A 16,442-nucleotide genomic window follows, 5' to 3' on the forward strand; every position below is an offset into this window, starting at 1 on the left:
TGTTACAAAGGCGGACAGTACGGTAACCAATTTCCCCACAGCTAACTGATGGCAGAGAGCTCGCACTGTGTGGACACACGGACACAGGGGTGATGTCTTTGTGGTAGCTCAAGATGGCATCACGCTGGTCACAGCTGCGCACGATTTGAAACATATGAGAGACTCGTGTGTGGAAGGTTTGTGTAGTGTTTTTGGACTGTTTGACTATGGGTGACTCAAAACTGAAAAACCATGAACGTTGTACTCAGGTTGGGCACCTGGGAACAAATACTTACTGGGCACAGGGGCTGACCGACCACCAGTAAACTGGGCCAGCATTAGTGACTGTGGCAGGTCAATTGTGTCCAGTTGAGAGAAAGCTATTAAGCCATGAGCAGAGCCTGCCTCTTATGTGCTTCAGCGTGGAGGGAGTCGGGGAGGAAGAGGTACAGGTGACCTGCGTTCTTCAAGTTACAACTGCTGGACAAGCGCCTTCCCCCTGCTGTTAGGGACCCAGCCCCCTGTCCAGTCAGTTTCTACCTCTTCTGCAGCAGGACAGTGGCTGTGTTTGGGCTTGTCCTCCACAGGAGCCTGTCTCTTCCCAGCCTTACCCACCTTTCATCGGCGACCTTGGTCCCTCTGACACCTTGTCACCCCACTTTCCATCCTGGATTCACCTGGAGGGTCACACACCTCTACTGCGCCTTTTGTGTGTGGGTATTTCCGTCACATCAGTTGAGCCTTTGCGCCCCGAGCCTCATTTGGATGCCCTTCCCCTTCTGCTCTCCATTTCACTTCTGCAGGCTTGAAGAGACACCTGTCCTATGACGTGCTTGTATGGAGTGTCCAGTGGAAGGAATGCGTAGAGAGCTTAGCAGGGATGCTTACCAGGGTCAGGAGGAGGTGGGGTGGTGGCGTGGGTGGGTGATGAATGTTCTGGAATTTGGTAATGATTATGGTTTTCATTTAAAAATCCACCAAACACTACAAATATATCCTTTAAAATACTTCACATTTTATTGTGTATGATATATCTTAGTCTAAAAGAGTCACTTAATGTGTAGTCACTCTAGGAACATATTTCAAAAGCTATTTAAACTAGCAACAATACCGGCGAGCTTGGTGCTAGTTTGGGCATGGGGTAGGGTGTGGATGCTACCTTTCTGTGTTTTTTGAGCGTTTCCTTCATATTACACTTAACCCTTTGTTAAGGCCAGGAAAGGCCTCCCTGGGCCCTGGTCACGTCTCCCCATCTTCCAGTTTACCTCCTCCCCGCCCCATTTTGCTTATCAGCGTCAGGAGGCCGCCGTGCCTTGAGAGGGGACGTTTCTCCAGGCCTGAATTTTCAAAATATGAAGGGTCCCCCCCCCTTTTTTTTCCATAAGAAAATAATAGAAGAATCCGGATGCTGAAACAGATGGTGTTGTGAGGACCCTGAAATACTGGCTGTTTGTAGCTACACAGGAAGCAACCCCGGGACCCTCTCACATCTGAGTCCCAGAGCTGTGTGTGTTGGGGGAGTGGTGTCTATATTCAGCCCCACAGACCCAGCACCTGGGTTTCTAACTACATAGATGATACTTTTGTTTGTTTAGATGTCCTTATTGGCGTAGCACATGAGGTCAGAAGGGACAAGAGTCAAACCCCAGCGTACAAGCTAAGGGCAAAAGTCCCGGAGATGCCAGCCCTGAGTGTCAGCTGTGACTGTGCTCTCATGTGCCACCTCTCTGCAGGAGATATCCACTCAGGAACACGCCTGTTTCCCCATTCAAAGTTGACTGAGAGAAGCCGGGACTCCCCACCCCTCCTGGTGGAACTGGGTGCCGGCCCTTATTTTGTGCACCAGGGTGGATATTAATTTGACTGTTTCACACACTGTTTGTGGATTTCTAGGAAGTTAAAACTTTTATGCCTTTTTCAGTGTGTGTGTGTGTGTGTGTGTGTGTGTGTGTGTACAGTGCTAGTGTGTTTGATTTCGTGTGGTCTGGACATTTAAACCGTGCTAAGTGACAGCATATGGAGTGTGCCAGCTTGAAACCTCAAGCTGCAGTGCAGCTCTTAGGCAGACATTTGTTGACAGTCTTGTGTAGTTTCCAGTCTTTTGCCTTTTTAAACATTGTGTCTGTACGAATGCATGCATGCTTGTAAATGCTTGCATGTGGAAACCAGTGGACAAACCTTGACCATCCTTCATTCCTCAGGTGCCATCCACCTGTTTATGACTGGGTCTCTCACTATCCTGGGACTCCCTAAATAAGCAAAGCTGGCAGGGTAGTGAGCCCTCGGGACCTGCCTGCTCCCTTGCTCCTACGCTGGGATTACAAGCGCTCTACCAAGCCTCTATTTTTTTTTTTAAATAAGAGTATCAATTACTTGATACAGTGGACATGGGACATGGCCTTCTGAGATGGACTTTTTAAAAAAATACTAAGTGTGGATTCTGGGGATTGAATTCAGCTTGATTGATAAAGTGCTTAAGGGTCCATGTCTCCGACTGCCGCATCTTGTTTTAAATGGTAACACTACCTGTCTTCCCTCCCTAACTCAGCCCCTGCTGGGCTCCAGCCATTGTGAGATTTCTGCTGTTGGTCCAGAGAGGTACTCTTGACTGCCCCAAGGGATGTGTAGGGCTTGAGGTGGGGCTGTGTTAAAGAATAAAGACATTAATTTCCAACAGTTGGCCAGACATGTTTTATGAAAATTGGTACCTGTGTGAGCTTAACCAGGGATGATGGGAAGAAAATAGAAAATGAGGCACAAGTCTGCCGTGCAGGAGGTGGTTAAGGAGATGGGGGCCAAGGGCACCACCCTCTGATGTGGGCTTTGGAAACCCGTGGTGTGGAGGCATTGTCCTAAAGGAGAGATGAAGGAACCAGCTTAGGGACTCTGCCTTCAAGTGTAAGTGATGCACTGTTTCAACAGTTGGACAAGCGGAAGAACCTGGCTCCCCAGCCCCACCTCAGTCATAGCCAGACCGTTCGTCTGCCAGGCAAAGCTTCCTCCTACCCGCTCTCGGAAGTGACGCTGTTTGCAGAGTTCTTGGCTCCCATTCTGACCAGAGGTCACTCAACACCAAATTAGCTTTGGTATTGTAGTAGTTGCCTTTTGTTGCTGTGATGAAGCCTGATGGCCAGGTGTACCTTGTGGAAGAAAGGTCTTACTTTGGCTCACAGTTGCAGGAGAGTCTATAGTGGCAAGGAGGTATTGCAGGGTAGGGGAGGGCATAGCAGCAGGTGGTTAGAGCAGGGAGCCTAGCAGTCCCCTTTAACCGAAAACATGAAGCACATAGAGCAATCTGGAAGTGGGACAATGCTACACACACTACTTCCTCGGTCAGGCCTGCCTCCCTACCCCCAAAGTTTCCATTACGTTCCTAAACAGCGCCACCTGCTGGAGACCAGGCGTTTGGCTATTGAGCCTGTGGGGGACATTTCTCATTCAGAGCCTGGAAGAGAGACTGTCTTGAGTTGTGGTCAGTACTCATAGAGTGAAAAGAGCCATACTTACCATTCTTACTGCACTGCAGAGGTGTTGGCTACATTCGGTGTCATGTAGACTCCACCTTCGCTCTCCAGGACAATTTCCTTCTTCCTAAACTGACATTGTGCCTCTAGTAAATACCGGCTCCCCCATTTCTGTGACTCCAGAACCTGGCATCCATCATTCTTCCTTGCTTCCATGACTCTAGCAACTCTAGGGACCTCCGATGAGTGTAGTCACACTGAATTCCCCCTTTTGTGCCTCCTGTCCCACTTACAACAGTGTCCTCAAAGGTCACCATACAACACCATGTGTCACAGTCCCCCCTTTTAGATGGCTGTGTTGGCTGATCTGTTGGGGACTTTGATTCTTTAAATCCAGGACTGAATAGAAAGTACAAGTCACCCCAAACCCCACCGTTTCTTACCCTTAGCCATCAATACCCACCCCGTTGAGTCCTGGATCCTGGGAAAAGGCGGGAAGTAAACAGGGTGGATTGGGGGACAGTTGGAGATTGGGGACTATGTAGGAGCTTCTTGTGGCTTCCTGGTTTGGTAATGCATCTGTCTCTCCCCTCCCCTCCCCCACACCGATGAGTAGCACTGAACCTCTTTTCTGCTTGTGTTTGGAGAAACCAAATCAACACTTGTCCTTAGTGTCCAAGAGCTGTCCCAGCAAGCATGTTCTGTGCTTTCTGGGGCAGATGGTTGTCTTATTAGAGGTGGTATTCAACTGCCCGTATAAAAGGAACACATTTCCACCATTTACAGTTTTGAGACCTCACACTAGGTCTTTCTGGGGACATGGAAGGGATGAGTTGCTTAAGAAAGTTTTAATTCTCAGAGCCTGGTGTGGTGACACATACCTGTCATCCTAGAACCTGGGAGGCAGAGGCAGGAGAATCGAGAGTTCAAGGCTACCTTTGGCTACATAGTGAGTTTGAGGCCCAGAAAGACAAAAAGAAGGGAAGACTGAATTTTTCTCACTTGGAACCTCCATGCAAATTAGCTCAGAGGCCTTCATTTTGAAAACCATCCCTGCCTTTCTTGCCTTTCCCTCATTTCCTCTCCTCCCTGGTGATGTAGACCAAGTCCTCTTGGTCCGTGGTTGTTCTTGGGATTAAACTAAAAACCGCTTTTACAATGGCATGAAATCTGATTCTGGGAGGGTCATGGCACCTTGTTCCCCATAATTGCTGATGCTGGATGGATTCTCGCTCACAGGGTCTGCCCCGGTGGAAAACCCCAGCTCATATGTTTGTGCTCTTCTCCAAGGTGAAGTGGAGGATCCAGATGCCATTGACACCTTGGGACAACTTGATGGACCAGAGAGCCCACTTCCCACTCTGAAAGGTAAGATGGGGCCGCTGCCATTCTGGTGGTTATGGTATATCACGGGGTGGTTGCTCTGCACTTGTGACTGCAGGCTGGACCTGCCGGATTGAACAGATAATGGGGTACCCTGCCTGGGGCTGATGCATTGCTGAGCAGGTGAGATCCCAGCTTTGGGGAATGATGAGGCTGGAGGAGATGCAGCTGGCTGGGGAGGGTGGGGCCTTAGGGTCTCAGAGGTTGTGAGCAGGACTCCCATCTTGGCCGCTTGTTAAGTAATTGCAGGCAACCCTCTCTCCTTCACATTTGTCTCAATGAAATCGCCATGGGGTGGTATCTTAGAGGGTGACACTTTTCCTTCACTGCCATCTGAAAGAGAATTCTGTGTTCCCTTGTGGTGGTGGCTCCTGTCCTTCCTGGAAGTTTGCTGTAGGCATGCTCAGCTGTCATACCTCATAGGCATTAGGGATATGTCTTATTGTCAACATGGGAGGCCAACATGGTCTACTTTCTTAAAGAAGCAGTTGCTTTTCTTAAATAATCCATCATCTCCAGTTTGTCCTGTGTCCATTTGTTTCTGGATGTGAGCTAACCACTGGAACATGGTTCACTGTCGGTAGAAGTTTTTGTCCTTCCCTGTCCTGCAGCTATTCAGTCCCGAGTACCTGCAACTGTTCAGTCCCAAATAAACACACAGAGGCTTATATTAATTCTTCACTCTTTGGCCTATTGCTCAGGTTTATTACTAACAAACTCTTACAACTTAAATTAACCTGTGTTTAGCAAGTAAGGCGTTCTCACCTTGCTTCCTCTGTGCCTGGCTAGCAACTGCTCTTTCTGCCTTCCTCTTCCCAGAACTCTCCTAATCAGTAGGCCCACTCACACTTTCGCCTGGCTGATGCCCAATCAGCGTTGTATTAAAGCAATGCAAGTGACAAATCTTTACAGTGAGCAAGAGCATTGTCCCACATCAGTTGGCCACTTAGGAGCCACATCCGTAAAGAAAACTGACTCTCCTCTCCCAGAAGCCATCCACTGCCTCATAACTCCTCGGGCTCAGAGACTCAATGAACCTCTTCCCGTTCTGTGCCAGAATATTGACCAGCTTGATCTTGTGCGGGCAAACACAGTCACTCAGGACTACAGAAGTCCTGCTATGTCCAGAGCACTCAGTTTTATTCTAGTCACCCTGACTTCTGACTCTTACAATCTTCCCACCTCCCTTTTCTGCCATGGTCCCGGAGCCTTATGTATAGGGGTGTTATATTGGTCAGGTTCTCTAGAAACAAAACTGATTTACACACACACACACACACACACACACACACACACACACACACCAGGTCAAGGTCTGACTATCTAATAATAAACACGTTTCCCTTCTTCCATGCCCTGTGGGCTGCCACGAGAAAGTATGGCCCAGATGAAAGGTGCCTCCTCCCACCTCAAAAGGTCCAGAGTCAGAGTGGGTCTTCCTACTGCAAATGATTCAGTTCTAGAACAGTCCTCCAGGTGTACCCGTCTACTTGAGCTCTGGTTTATTCCGATGGAGTCAGGTTATTAATCAAGAATAGCCGTCACAGGTGTGATGTCTATGTCTCATCTGTGGCCTCACACTCCACAGTCACGCATTCCCTGCACTTCGAGCAGCTCTGAGTTCTTGTTAACCACCACCTGTAGTGGCATCTGGCCTTGCCAGTGAACCTGAAGAAGTAGCCACACCCCTTGGGCATGGCTTCAACCCCCTGCTGCACAAAGAAATTTCTCTGGTGGAGGCTGAGAGCTGCACTAATCGGGGAATATAGAAGTAGGAATTTAGAGGGTTGTTTGTTCATTTAGCAAATTGTATTATGAGGCCTATGAACATAGGCTCTTGGTTAGATTTGCAGCGTGAGGCATACGTTTCCTCCTGTGGAGAAGGTCTTAAATCCAAGCAGAAAGTAGTTGGCTACACCCATGACATACAGGCCACTATTGCACCCATGGGTGTATCTTGCTGTGCCAGATATTATTGTAATTCACAGGGTTCGTGGCTGGGTGAGACTGACTCCCTCCCCCCGACCCCCCCCCCCCAGTCTGCACAGCACCTTCCAGTACTGAGAGAGATGGCTAGCAGGGAAGAGGCCTCCTGGACAGTGCCTACTTAATTTCTCCATGTGCCCAGTGTGTGTGGTACCGTGAGCAATAGGGTCTTACTGTCAAGTTCTGGTGGGTAACCACGAACAATGGCAGTTGCCTATATTATTTTGGGGATTTCTAGGATTTCTGACCAACAGTTTAAAAGGAGACATCCCAAACCTGGCACTGGCCTTTTTGTTTGGCAACCTGTGGCTTCTGGGGTGAGCATAATTCCCTATGTAAGGTGATTTCAATTAATCTCTTTTATATGAAAACAAAGTATGTTTTATATATGTTATAAAATAGTAGGTTTCTATGTGCCTTTTCCAAACATCCTTAGAGTTAGTTATCCCTTGGGAAGGTAGGTCACGAGGGGTTTGGGGGAATTATGCTTTTTTAAATTCACATATCCTTACCATGTATTCATAGGTATCTTAGTCATTGTGGCTGCTGTGCCAGAATCCCACAGACAGGGCAGGCACAATGCCAGGCATTCATTTGCTCCTAGTTCTGAAAGCTGAGAGGGAAAGGTCAAGGTTGGCTATGTAGGTTTGTGGTAAAGCATGTGTCTAGACTGTTAGGCCTGAGTTTGATTACTAGCACTAATAAAAGAAGAAAGAAAAGAAGATTCTGTAGGGGAAAATAAAGGATTAAGCATTTCAAGGAATGAGGCATGATGTAACATTTCTATTAAAAGGCTAGAGAGATGGCTCAGTGGTTGAGAGAGAGCGCTGGCTGTTCTTACAGAGAGAGGACTCCAGTCCCAGGGGTTCTAACGCCCTCTTCTGGCCTCTGTGAGCACTGCATGCAAGAGGTGTACAGACACGTGCAGGCCAAACACCCATACACATAAAATTTTAAAGCAACCATAAAAGGATTTTTGTGGGTGGAGTAGCATGTGGCTGTGGAGGGTGAGGCGGGAGGACCACTTGAGCCGGGAGCACAAGGCAAGCCCAAGCAGCATGTTTCCAAACACCCTTAAATAAGACTGCTGGGCACACGCAAGGCCTTGTGTTTGGTCACCAGTCAGAGAAAAGAGTGACAGCCCAATCATGTGATGAGTCTTGCTCCCTCCTCCTTAGACATTCATCTCAGGACAGTGCAGCTCCTCAGCCCCAGCCCCAACCCCAGCACACAGCTCTGCAGGCTCGGCACACATCAGGGACTTTGCACGCTGCTCTTCTCTCTTCCTGTACCCATGCCTCTTTGTCGGCTTTGAAGACTCTGTGAAACATGAACAGCATCTCCTCAGCCCAGTTCTTGTTTTCTGTGCTGAGTCCAACCCTGCTCCAGGTTGAAGTAACAAGGGTATTTCTTCAAAGAGCTGGTCCCAGGCTCTGAAACAGCTCCTTTCTCCTAACGGTCCTTCAGAATCACCCCGACTTAACTGGGAATGCCTGCGTGCGCGCGTGTGTGCGTGTGTGTGTATCTGTGTATGAGTGTGTATGTGTCTGTGTGCGTGCTTGTGTATGTCTAGGTTTGTGTCTGTGTGCATGTCTATGTATGTCTGTTTGTCTAATAAGTTGGTGCCTCTCATTTTCCCAAGGAAGATGTGTTAGTTAGGTTTTTTAATTAAAGAAACACCATGACCAAATCAACTCTGTTTTGTTTTGTTTTGTTTTTTGAGGCAGGGTTTCCCTGTGTAGCCTTAACTTTCCTGGAACTCACTCTGAAGACCAGGTGGCCTCGAACACCCAAGTACTGGGATTAAAGGTGTATGCCGCCTGGCCCACAGCAACTCATATACAGGAAACATTTCATTTTGGTGGCTCACTTGAAGTTCGAAGGTTCCGTCCATCGTGGTTGGGAGCATGGCAGTATGCAGGCAGGCATGGTACTGGAGAAATAGCCCAGTGTCCTACATCTTGCAGACAACAGGAAGTCAACTGACTGTCACATTGAGTGAAGCTTGAGGAAAAAAAAAGCTCAAAGTGACAGGCTTCCAATAGAAGGTGTGGCCCAGATTAAAGGTGTGCCCCCTAGCCTCAAACTCTGCATAAAAGCTAATGTCATCCAGCATCCTCCAATAAGACCACACTTCCTCCACCAAGGCTACACCTCTCAATAGTGCCGCTCCCTATGAGCTTGGGGGGGGGGGGATTACATTCAAACTGCCACAGAAGGTTAATGTGCTCCCTGACCCAAGCTGTAGCCATTCCTGTCACCAAGTGTGAGCGCTGCAGCAGTGGAGAGAGAGGGGACCCCATGCCCCACAGAATGACTTGTAGAGACCCAGGGGAAACTGCACACTCTGCGTTTCCACTTGAAATTCTTCGTTCTTTAAGAGTAGGTGTTTCATAGTTGGGCAATCAGGGGAAAGTCTCATTCAGCGTATGGCCCGTCTCGCTGTAAGCAAGCGTGGGGGATGAGCTGGGACCCTCTTTTTTAAGGAGTGTAATGCTTAACATTTCTGCTGATACTGTTTTCCATCTGGTTCACACCTAGTTGCCAGGCAGAGCATTTATTAACACACATGTCCTGAACAGCAGAAAGAAGCCTGGACGGGCGGTGTCCTCCATCTGTCCTCTGCAAGCATAGAGGCTCACGAAGAGGAAGACTCTCAACATGAGAATAGCCGCCATCACGTTTGAGCAGTGAAGCTGGCCCATTGAAGAGGCTGAGGGCACTGTCATGACCTCAGGACCACTCCTTGACTCCAACCCCTTTTCTCTCAGGGTGGGGTGGTGGAGGTAGGGTGGGGACAAAGTAGAACAGAAACCATGCAGATTGATTTTCAGAGCCATTCAATGATCCCTGCAAGGCCCACTCAGAGGTACAAGGATGGTGGTGATGGACACGAACTATGACATTCGGCCGTCTCTGTTCCTTTTCACTAAGTACTTCCTGGCAGGGTTTTAACTGCGCTTTGCTCTTAGCTTCAGTGAGTGTTGTAGTCACAGATTGCTAGTGGTTTTTGAATATGAAGTGTAGGAGAAATGCTCACATCTCAAACAGCTTCCTGTGAGCCTTTTGCCTGAGTTCAATGCACACTGTGGCAATGTCAGCTTTAAACTGCGCGTGCTCCAGAGTTCCGTGTCCTCCCGAGTCAAGGGTGGGGCCTGGGGGTCAGCTGTCTTATCTGGCCTGGGGTTTTGCCTGTGTTGTTATAGAACAGGACGGGAACAGGTAACAAAAGCTTTTTGATCATGAGTATAATAGCACATTTCATTCAGAAGACAGTACTAATGGTACCCTCCCCAGCCTCTGGCTGTCTTATCCCATCCACTTCTCCAGTGACGCCTTGTTAGGGAAGGGTGTATATATGTGCAGGTGGCTATTGATGTCCTGTTAGTGCTAAGTGCTGCCTCGTACTCTCTGCATTTTGACCTTTTATGCACTTATACTGGTTTTTGTTTTTAATTTTTAAAATTACGATTGTTTTCTTGGGGTGGGGGATCGTGTGAGGCGTGCCGCAGTTGTGGAAGTTGGGATAATTTGCAGGAATTCTGTCCTCTCCTTGCACCGCAGTGTCCTGATCAAACTCAGGTGGTCAACCTTGGGTGTCCTTACACAGGCACACACACATGTAAATACACATATTTAAACACCACACATACTTACTTGTGCAAAAATAAGTATATGACTTAGTGTTCAGGGTTTTTTTGGGGGGGGGTCCTGAGCCCTCCCTCTGGAGATGCTGATGGAAAACTGCAGTAGGGTGAGGGGTTTGGGAAGACAAGGAAGATAGGGTGAAGTACAGCAGAGTCAGTGCAGATGACATTTTGACCTTTGAGGACACTGCCACTTGCAGATGAGAAGCTTTCTGTAAGGGTCCACATGGCAGGTGCTGTCATTGTCAGGTCTGAGCCAGCTTGAGGACTCCAGTGACATGGCACCCGTGTGCACAGATATATTCAGCCTTTTTTGTTTGTTTGATTGATTGATTTGCCGGTTCTTACAAAAGCCTCTGGTTAGCCTGGGAACCACCCATGCTCTGTACCAAGGCCATGCTACAAATGTGTGTCCCACAGCTCATGCTCCATTCATCAGTTCTTTGGGTGTTTGTAAAAACAGGGCTGGGGTAGAGGGGTCCTGTCCTCCTGTTTCTGGCTCAGATAAAACAAACAATGGTCTCTGGGTCTCCTATTAGCAGAGTTGTTGGCTTCTGTGCTGAGGCTCGAGTATGTTATTGTTCATCAGATTTTTGTATGGAGCATAGGTCCCTGATTCCAGTGAGGTGAGGAAGGAAATAAGATTCTGACTACAAGCAGAAGTAGCCTGTGTGTGACCTCTAAGAACATGGACTCCATGTTCATTCAGCTCTGTTAAGATCTGGAAACTGCACCTATGGAACCACCCCAGACTGGTTAACTGGTTGCTGAGACTTTCCAGGTTCTGGGTTCTCTGTGTGTGAGTGTGCTACGCATAGTGTTGGTTCGTGTGTGCGTGCGTGCGTGCATGAGTGTATACATGCATGCCTGTGTGTGTTGGTGTGCGCGCACGCGCATGTGTGCACCTGTGTTTGCACTTTTTTTGTGCAGTTGCCCATGGAGGCTGAAGGTCAACCTTAGCTCCTACGGCTTTCCACCTTATTTTTGAAGAGCAGTGTCCCACAGATCCTGGCAGTAGCCACTGTGGCTAGGCTGGCTGGCCAGATAGCCCCAGAGGTTGTATTTTGTTGCTTCTGAGCAGGGATTACAGCTGTGTGCTGCTGTGCCTGGCTATGTATGTGGGTGCTGGGAACAGAACTTGGGTCCTCAAGCCTTTCTAGTGGGTACTTACCACCTGAGCAGCTCCCTAGTGTCGCTCCCAAGATTACTCTATACATTTTACACCCTGATTGTTAGTCTCTGGCACTGTCATGGACTAGCTGTCCCCTTAGAGTGTGACACTCCCACAGTGTGTCTTCATCCCTCCATTGGGGTCCACACCATGCGGCAATAGGACATTCATGTCTGTCTGTCCCTGGCATGTGCTCCTGTCCTTCTGTGAGAAGGTAGGTGTCAACTGTGTTTGTAGTTCCATCTTCCCGCCACATTCCTTCTTCCTCGTCTTCAAATCGCCAGGCTCCACACTGAGGGACCAAAGATGAGGAAAGCTGAACAAAGGTCAGAGTCTTGTAGCAGATCTCCACACACCGAACACAGCCCATGGCAGCACAGCTTCATTCTCTCACAGTCCTGGAGGCTCAAAATCCAGATGTCAGCAGGAGCCGACCCTTCTGAGGCTCAGGGGACCTTGTCTCTCTGTCCCTGCTTTAGGAGTTTCAGCTGACCTTTGACGTTTCTCATCTTGGGGTACCAGCGTTTCAGTTTGACTCCTTTGCTCTGTTTGTGTCCAGCTTCATCCCTGCTTAGCAGGACCCTGGTCTTTGCTTCAGAGCCCACTCAGCTTAGGTTGAGGGCACCACAGTGACCCCAAGCCAGATAAGACTGCACCCACAGTTACCTGGAGTCAAAGTTCAACATAAGATTTTGGGAGTGGGCTCAGGCTCAGATGAAGAGTGATTCCCAGCATACAGAGTCCTGAGTTCAACCTTTAGAACTGCATACATTGGACAGGGAGGTCCATGCCAGTAATCCCAGTACTTCAGAGGTAGAGTCCGGAGGAGCAGAAATTCAAGGTCATTCTTAGCTACATAATTGATTCAACATCAGCCTGTGCTAAAGACTCAGTCCCCAATCCCCACATTAAATGAATGAATGAACAGCAACAGCAAAACACCACTGAGGGACGTGGGTCACTCCCTAAAGTGCAAACAGCCTTGTGCTTGTCTTTATCTCTCAGGAGGCGTCTTTTTTCTCTTCCCCCACTGTGTGTGTGTGTGTGTGTGTGTGTGTGTTTACATATTTACACTTTCATGTGTGTGCAGGTGCACTTGTGGGATGTCATATAAGCACATGCAAAGCCCATGGAGTTATACATTCACATGTATGTGTGCACATAGAGCCCAGAGGAAAGCCTCATTGTTTGTTCCTTGAACACCATTTATTTACTTTGCTTTCTCCTGGGTCTCACTGGTTTGGCTGCCTGGCTGGGCAGTGTGAGCCCCCGGAATCACCCAGGCTCTGCCTCCCCAGTTCTGGGCTTACAAGCACATCTTGGGGTATCTTGGGGTGTCTTGGGGTTATCTTGGGGTGTCTTGGGGTATCTTGGGGGGTCTTGGGGTACCTTGGGGTGTCTTAGGGCATCTTGGGGTGTCTTGGGTGTCTTGGGGTGTCTTAGGGAAGTCTTGGGGTACCTTGGGGTACTTGGGGTATCTTGGGGGTGTCTTGGGGGTCTTGGGGGGTCTTGGGGGGTCTTGGGGGGTCTTGGGGGGTCTTGGGTGTCTTGGGGTGTCTTGGGGTACATTGGGGTGTCTTGGGGTATCTTGGGGTGTCTTGGGGCATCTTGGGGTACGAGGCGGAGCACTTGTGCATTCCTCCAATACTTCAGTGACTGAAGTCTCTCAAGCCACCACACCCACCTTTTGTTTTCTTACTTTCCCCATCTTCTCTGATTCTCTCCTGTTCCTCCCCCCCCTCTTAGTTGCCTCTGTGCAAACTGCTAGATAGCTCAATAAGGGAGGCCTGAACCCAGGCCCCTGCTCTGGCCTTTGGCTGGTTTATTGACCTGTAAATATTTTCCTCTGGGGTTGGCAGCTTTACATCCCTCCTGTGACCCTCTGGGTCTCCTTTTCACTTGCCCCTCCAGGAAATTGTCTGTTTTGTTTCCCACCAATGGAAACCCCATGACCTTGTGACCCCAAGCACAGAAGGCTTTCTTTATTTCCTTCCTACACCAGGTTGTCCTGTCCTGGTCAGGAAGCCAATCCCCAGGGCTCCTAAGTCATTTGACAGCATTGGTGACTATCTGGGCACTTGATTGAGTTGTAAAAACCATTAATCATTGATCTGTGTGTGATTGGGCAGAAGGGAACAGCTGCCTGGTAATGTGATTCTTCTTTAGCCTCTGGGGTCTTTTATGCTTGGACTCTGCCCCTGCCCTGGGCCGGTCAGGCCACTGCAGAGAGAAGGAAGGCATCTTCATCAGCAGTTACGGTTGCCTCAGTGCAGAAGGGGAACTCATTTGGATGAATTCAAGTGGGGGATTTCTATTCCTAACCATGCACTGTGCCAGATGGGTCCACTTCAGTGAATTCTCAGTCGGTGCTGCCTGGCTCCTTATAGCCTGATCAGTCATCTAGAGAGGTTTGGGGCTGCTTGGGGGAATTTCTAAGCTGATGGAGAGCTTAGAAAATGATCAGTGCAAGCCTCGTATTTTGCAAGTCAGGGAAACGAATCTAAGGTTAATTGTCCAGCTTCAAACTCAACTCTGAGGGGAAGGGATATTGCACACAATCTTCCTCTCCAGCCTTCACTTCTGGGCTCAGGAGAATTGATGATGAGGAGAATGGTGGGCGAAGCCAAAGTAGCAGCTGCCTCAGGTCAGCGACACACGTGCTTGGTAAAATATTAGGAAACGATGTAAATGCTTTGGCAAATGTACAAGCAAAGTGGAGCGATGTCCCGGAGCCAGAAAGAGAAAGGATTAAAAGCAAGTGCCCTGGCCTGCCAGCTCTAAGCAGCTCTCTACATTTGCAGCCTTGGAGGACAGCCTGACTTTCCTGGGCCCTCTAGTTTAAGTGGCCTGTGACTGGAAATTCGATTCTGAGGCTGCCACGTGGTTGGGCACATGGTGAAAAGTGGGAAAGCCCTGTGGCTATGCTATGGACTTGACGTGCCTGTGGGCTCCAGCAGATAGACTCCAGTACGACACAGGTGCCCTGGCCAAAGAGCAGCCAGGAGTGTAACAGCCAACGCCGTGGGCCCGAGTGGCTCCAGGCGGTAGAAGTCATGGTGGGGAGTGCACAGGAGTAGAAGGTCCTGATGAGAATTAGTGCAGGAACGTTTCTGATTCATTTGAATCTGGATCTCGTAAGTTTTCTTTCAAGGTGAAGTGATGGGTGGGGATAAAGTCAAGTGAACTTTTAATAACATAAAGGAACGTCCATGTCAGGCCTGAGAAATCTTCTTCCAATTGTGGAGACGGTTACACTGCTTCAGTGTCCTCCAGAGTCTTCCATCAAGCCAGAAAACAGACCCACAGGGCCCACAGCACTGAGGCATTGGGTGCAAGCCTCTCACACAAAGCTAAGAACTCCTGTCCTGTCCTGTGGCACTCCCAGCCAGGCAGCCGAGAAGAGCCCAGCTCAGGCTGGAGATTTCCTGAGAAGGTACCCATGCACACTTGAGCTGGTATCTTTGGGAATCAGAGTCCCATGGCCAGGGTGTTGTGGGAAATCCAAAGCCAGAGAGTTAAAAGAAAACATGGCAGTCTTGTGGAGGATCCCCATCCTTAAGCTACTTCCAAAGAAAAGCCATTCTGCATTGCAGAATTACCCAGCACAGTCACAGAGGTGCACGGTGAGTGGCTGCAGTACACAGTGCAGCCAGGGGAGAATGAAACCCACACAGACAACCAGTGGTGGATTCTACAGGGAACCAAGCAGACAACGTAGAAGTAAACTGGATAGACAGGCAATAGAGCAGTTTGGACAGTGTAGAAACAACTTTAGAGAGACATGGGAAGTGCATCAGTATATACACCGACTATCCCAAATGAGAAATGGAGGGGAAGGAATAAGGCAGGATTTTATGAGATACATTTACTGCCCTGATAAAATCATGAGTTCTCAGAATTAAGGGGGTGGGGACTAAAAGATCTGAAGAAGCTAACAGAAAGGTAATTGTGTGGAAGATGCTTAGGATTGCAAAGACAGGGGAACAACATTAATAATTAAGTTCAGATTGCCTTCAAACAATGGGAACTGTTTTAACATGTCCCAGATGAGGCAGAAGACAGCATCACTGCTGAGCTAGAGTTCTATAGCCAGCTAAACTACTACTCAAAGTGAAAGAGACAAATATTTTTACACTAAGAATAAGAGTATTTACAAACTCAGTCCATCACCCAAGGCACAAATGTGATTCTGGAGAAAGTAAGCTAAACCTAAGAGGAAGGAAAGAGACAGAATGTGATGGTGAGAAAAGTTTGTGATAACGTGGCTGATGTCATGGAACTCTGACTAGAAAGCAACACTAATGATCACAACGGAGCAACTAAAGCGAGTATGAGTAAGAACTGAGAAGCGACCCTAAAGCTCTCATGAGAACAAGGTCTAGGAGAGAGGGAGACAGGTTTTGTATTTCAGCATTTAAAGGTTCTTGTATTGGAGAAGCATTGTCAGATGACGCATGATGCTGATTAAACTTAATTAAACTAATTAATAAAACTATAACTGTCAGACTAGTTAAGAGGAGAAATAGTTTGTAAAGATTCATTTTTAAATAAGCAAGAATTAAGAGGCAAAATGAAAGCATTAAAACTAATTTAACATTCATACATTAAAACTTAGTAAGTTCACATGTAAAATTATAGGCAATTTTTAAGGTTCATAAATAGTACATTACCACAAAATGGTAAACTACTAAGCAGATGAAAGTAGAGCTATTTTAACCAGAAGTACCTTGAGATACCTTTGATGAATCGTAAGTGTTCTAGATGAATGCATTCCACAGTGGCCTAAGGACTAAATGATGAAAAAAAAAATTT

General features: G+C 48.1%; 1 protein-coding gene across 1 annotated transcript in view; it reads left to right on the top strand.

The window, feature by feature from the left end:
* The window catches only part of Ror2 (receptor tyrosine kinase like orphan receptor 2), a 168,498-nt gene that overhangs the window by 130,900 nt on the left and 21,156 nt on the right, over positions 1–16,442 (top strand). The window contains exon 2 of the mRNA XM_051194274.1: positions 4,734–4,811. Coding sequence (XP_051050231.1) covers positions 4,734–4,811 — 78 coding nt within the window. The remainder of the gene's footprint in view (positions 1–4,733; positions 4,812–16,442) is intronic.

Source organism: Phodopus roborovskii, unplaced genomic scaffold (genome assembly GCF_943737965.1).
Source record: "Phodopus roborovskii unplaced genomic scaffold, PHOROB, whole genome shotgun sequence".
Taxonomy (NCBI): domain Eukaryota; kingdom Metazoa; phylum Chordata; class Mammalia; order Rodentia; family Cricetidae; genus Phodopus; species Phodopus roborovskii.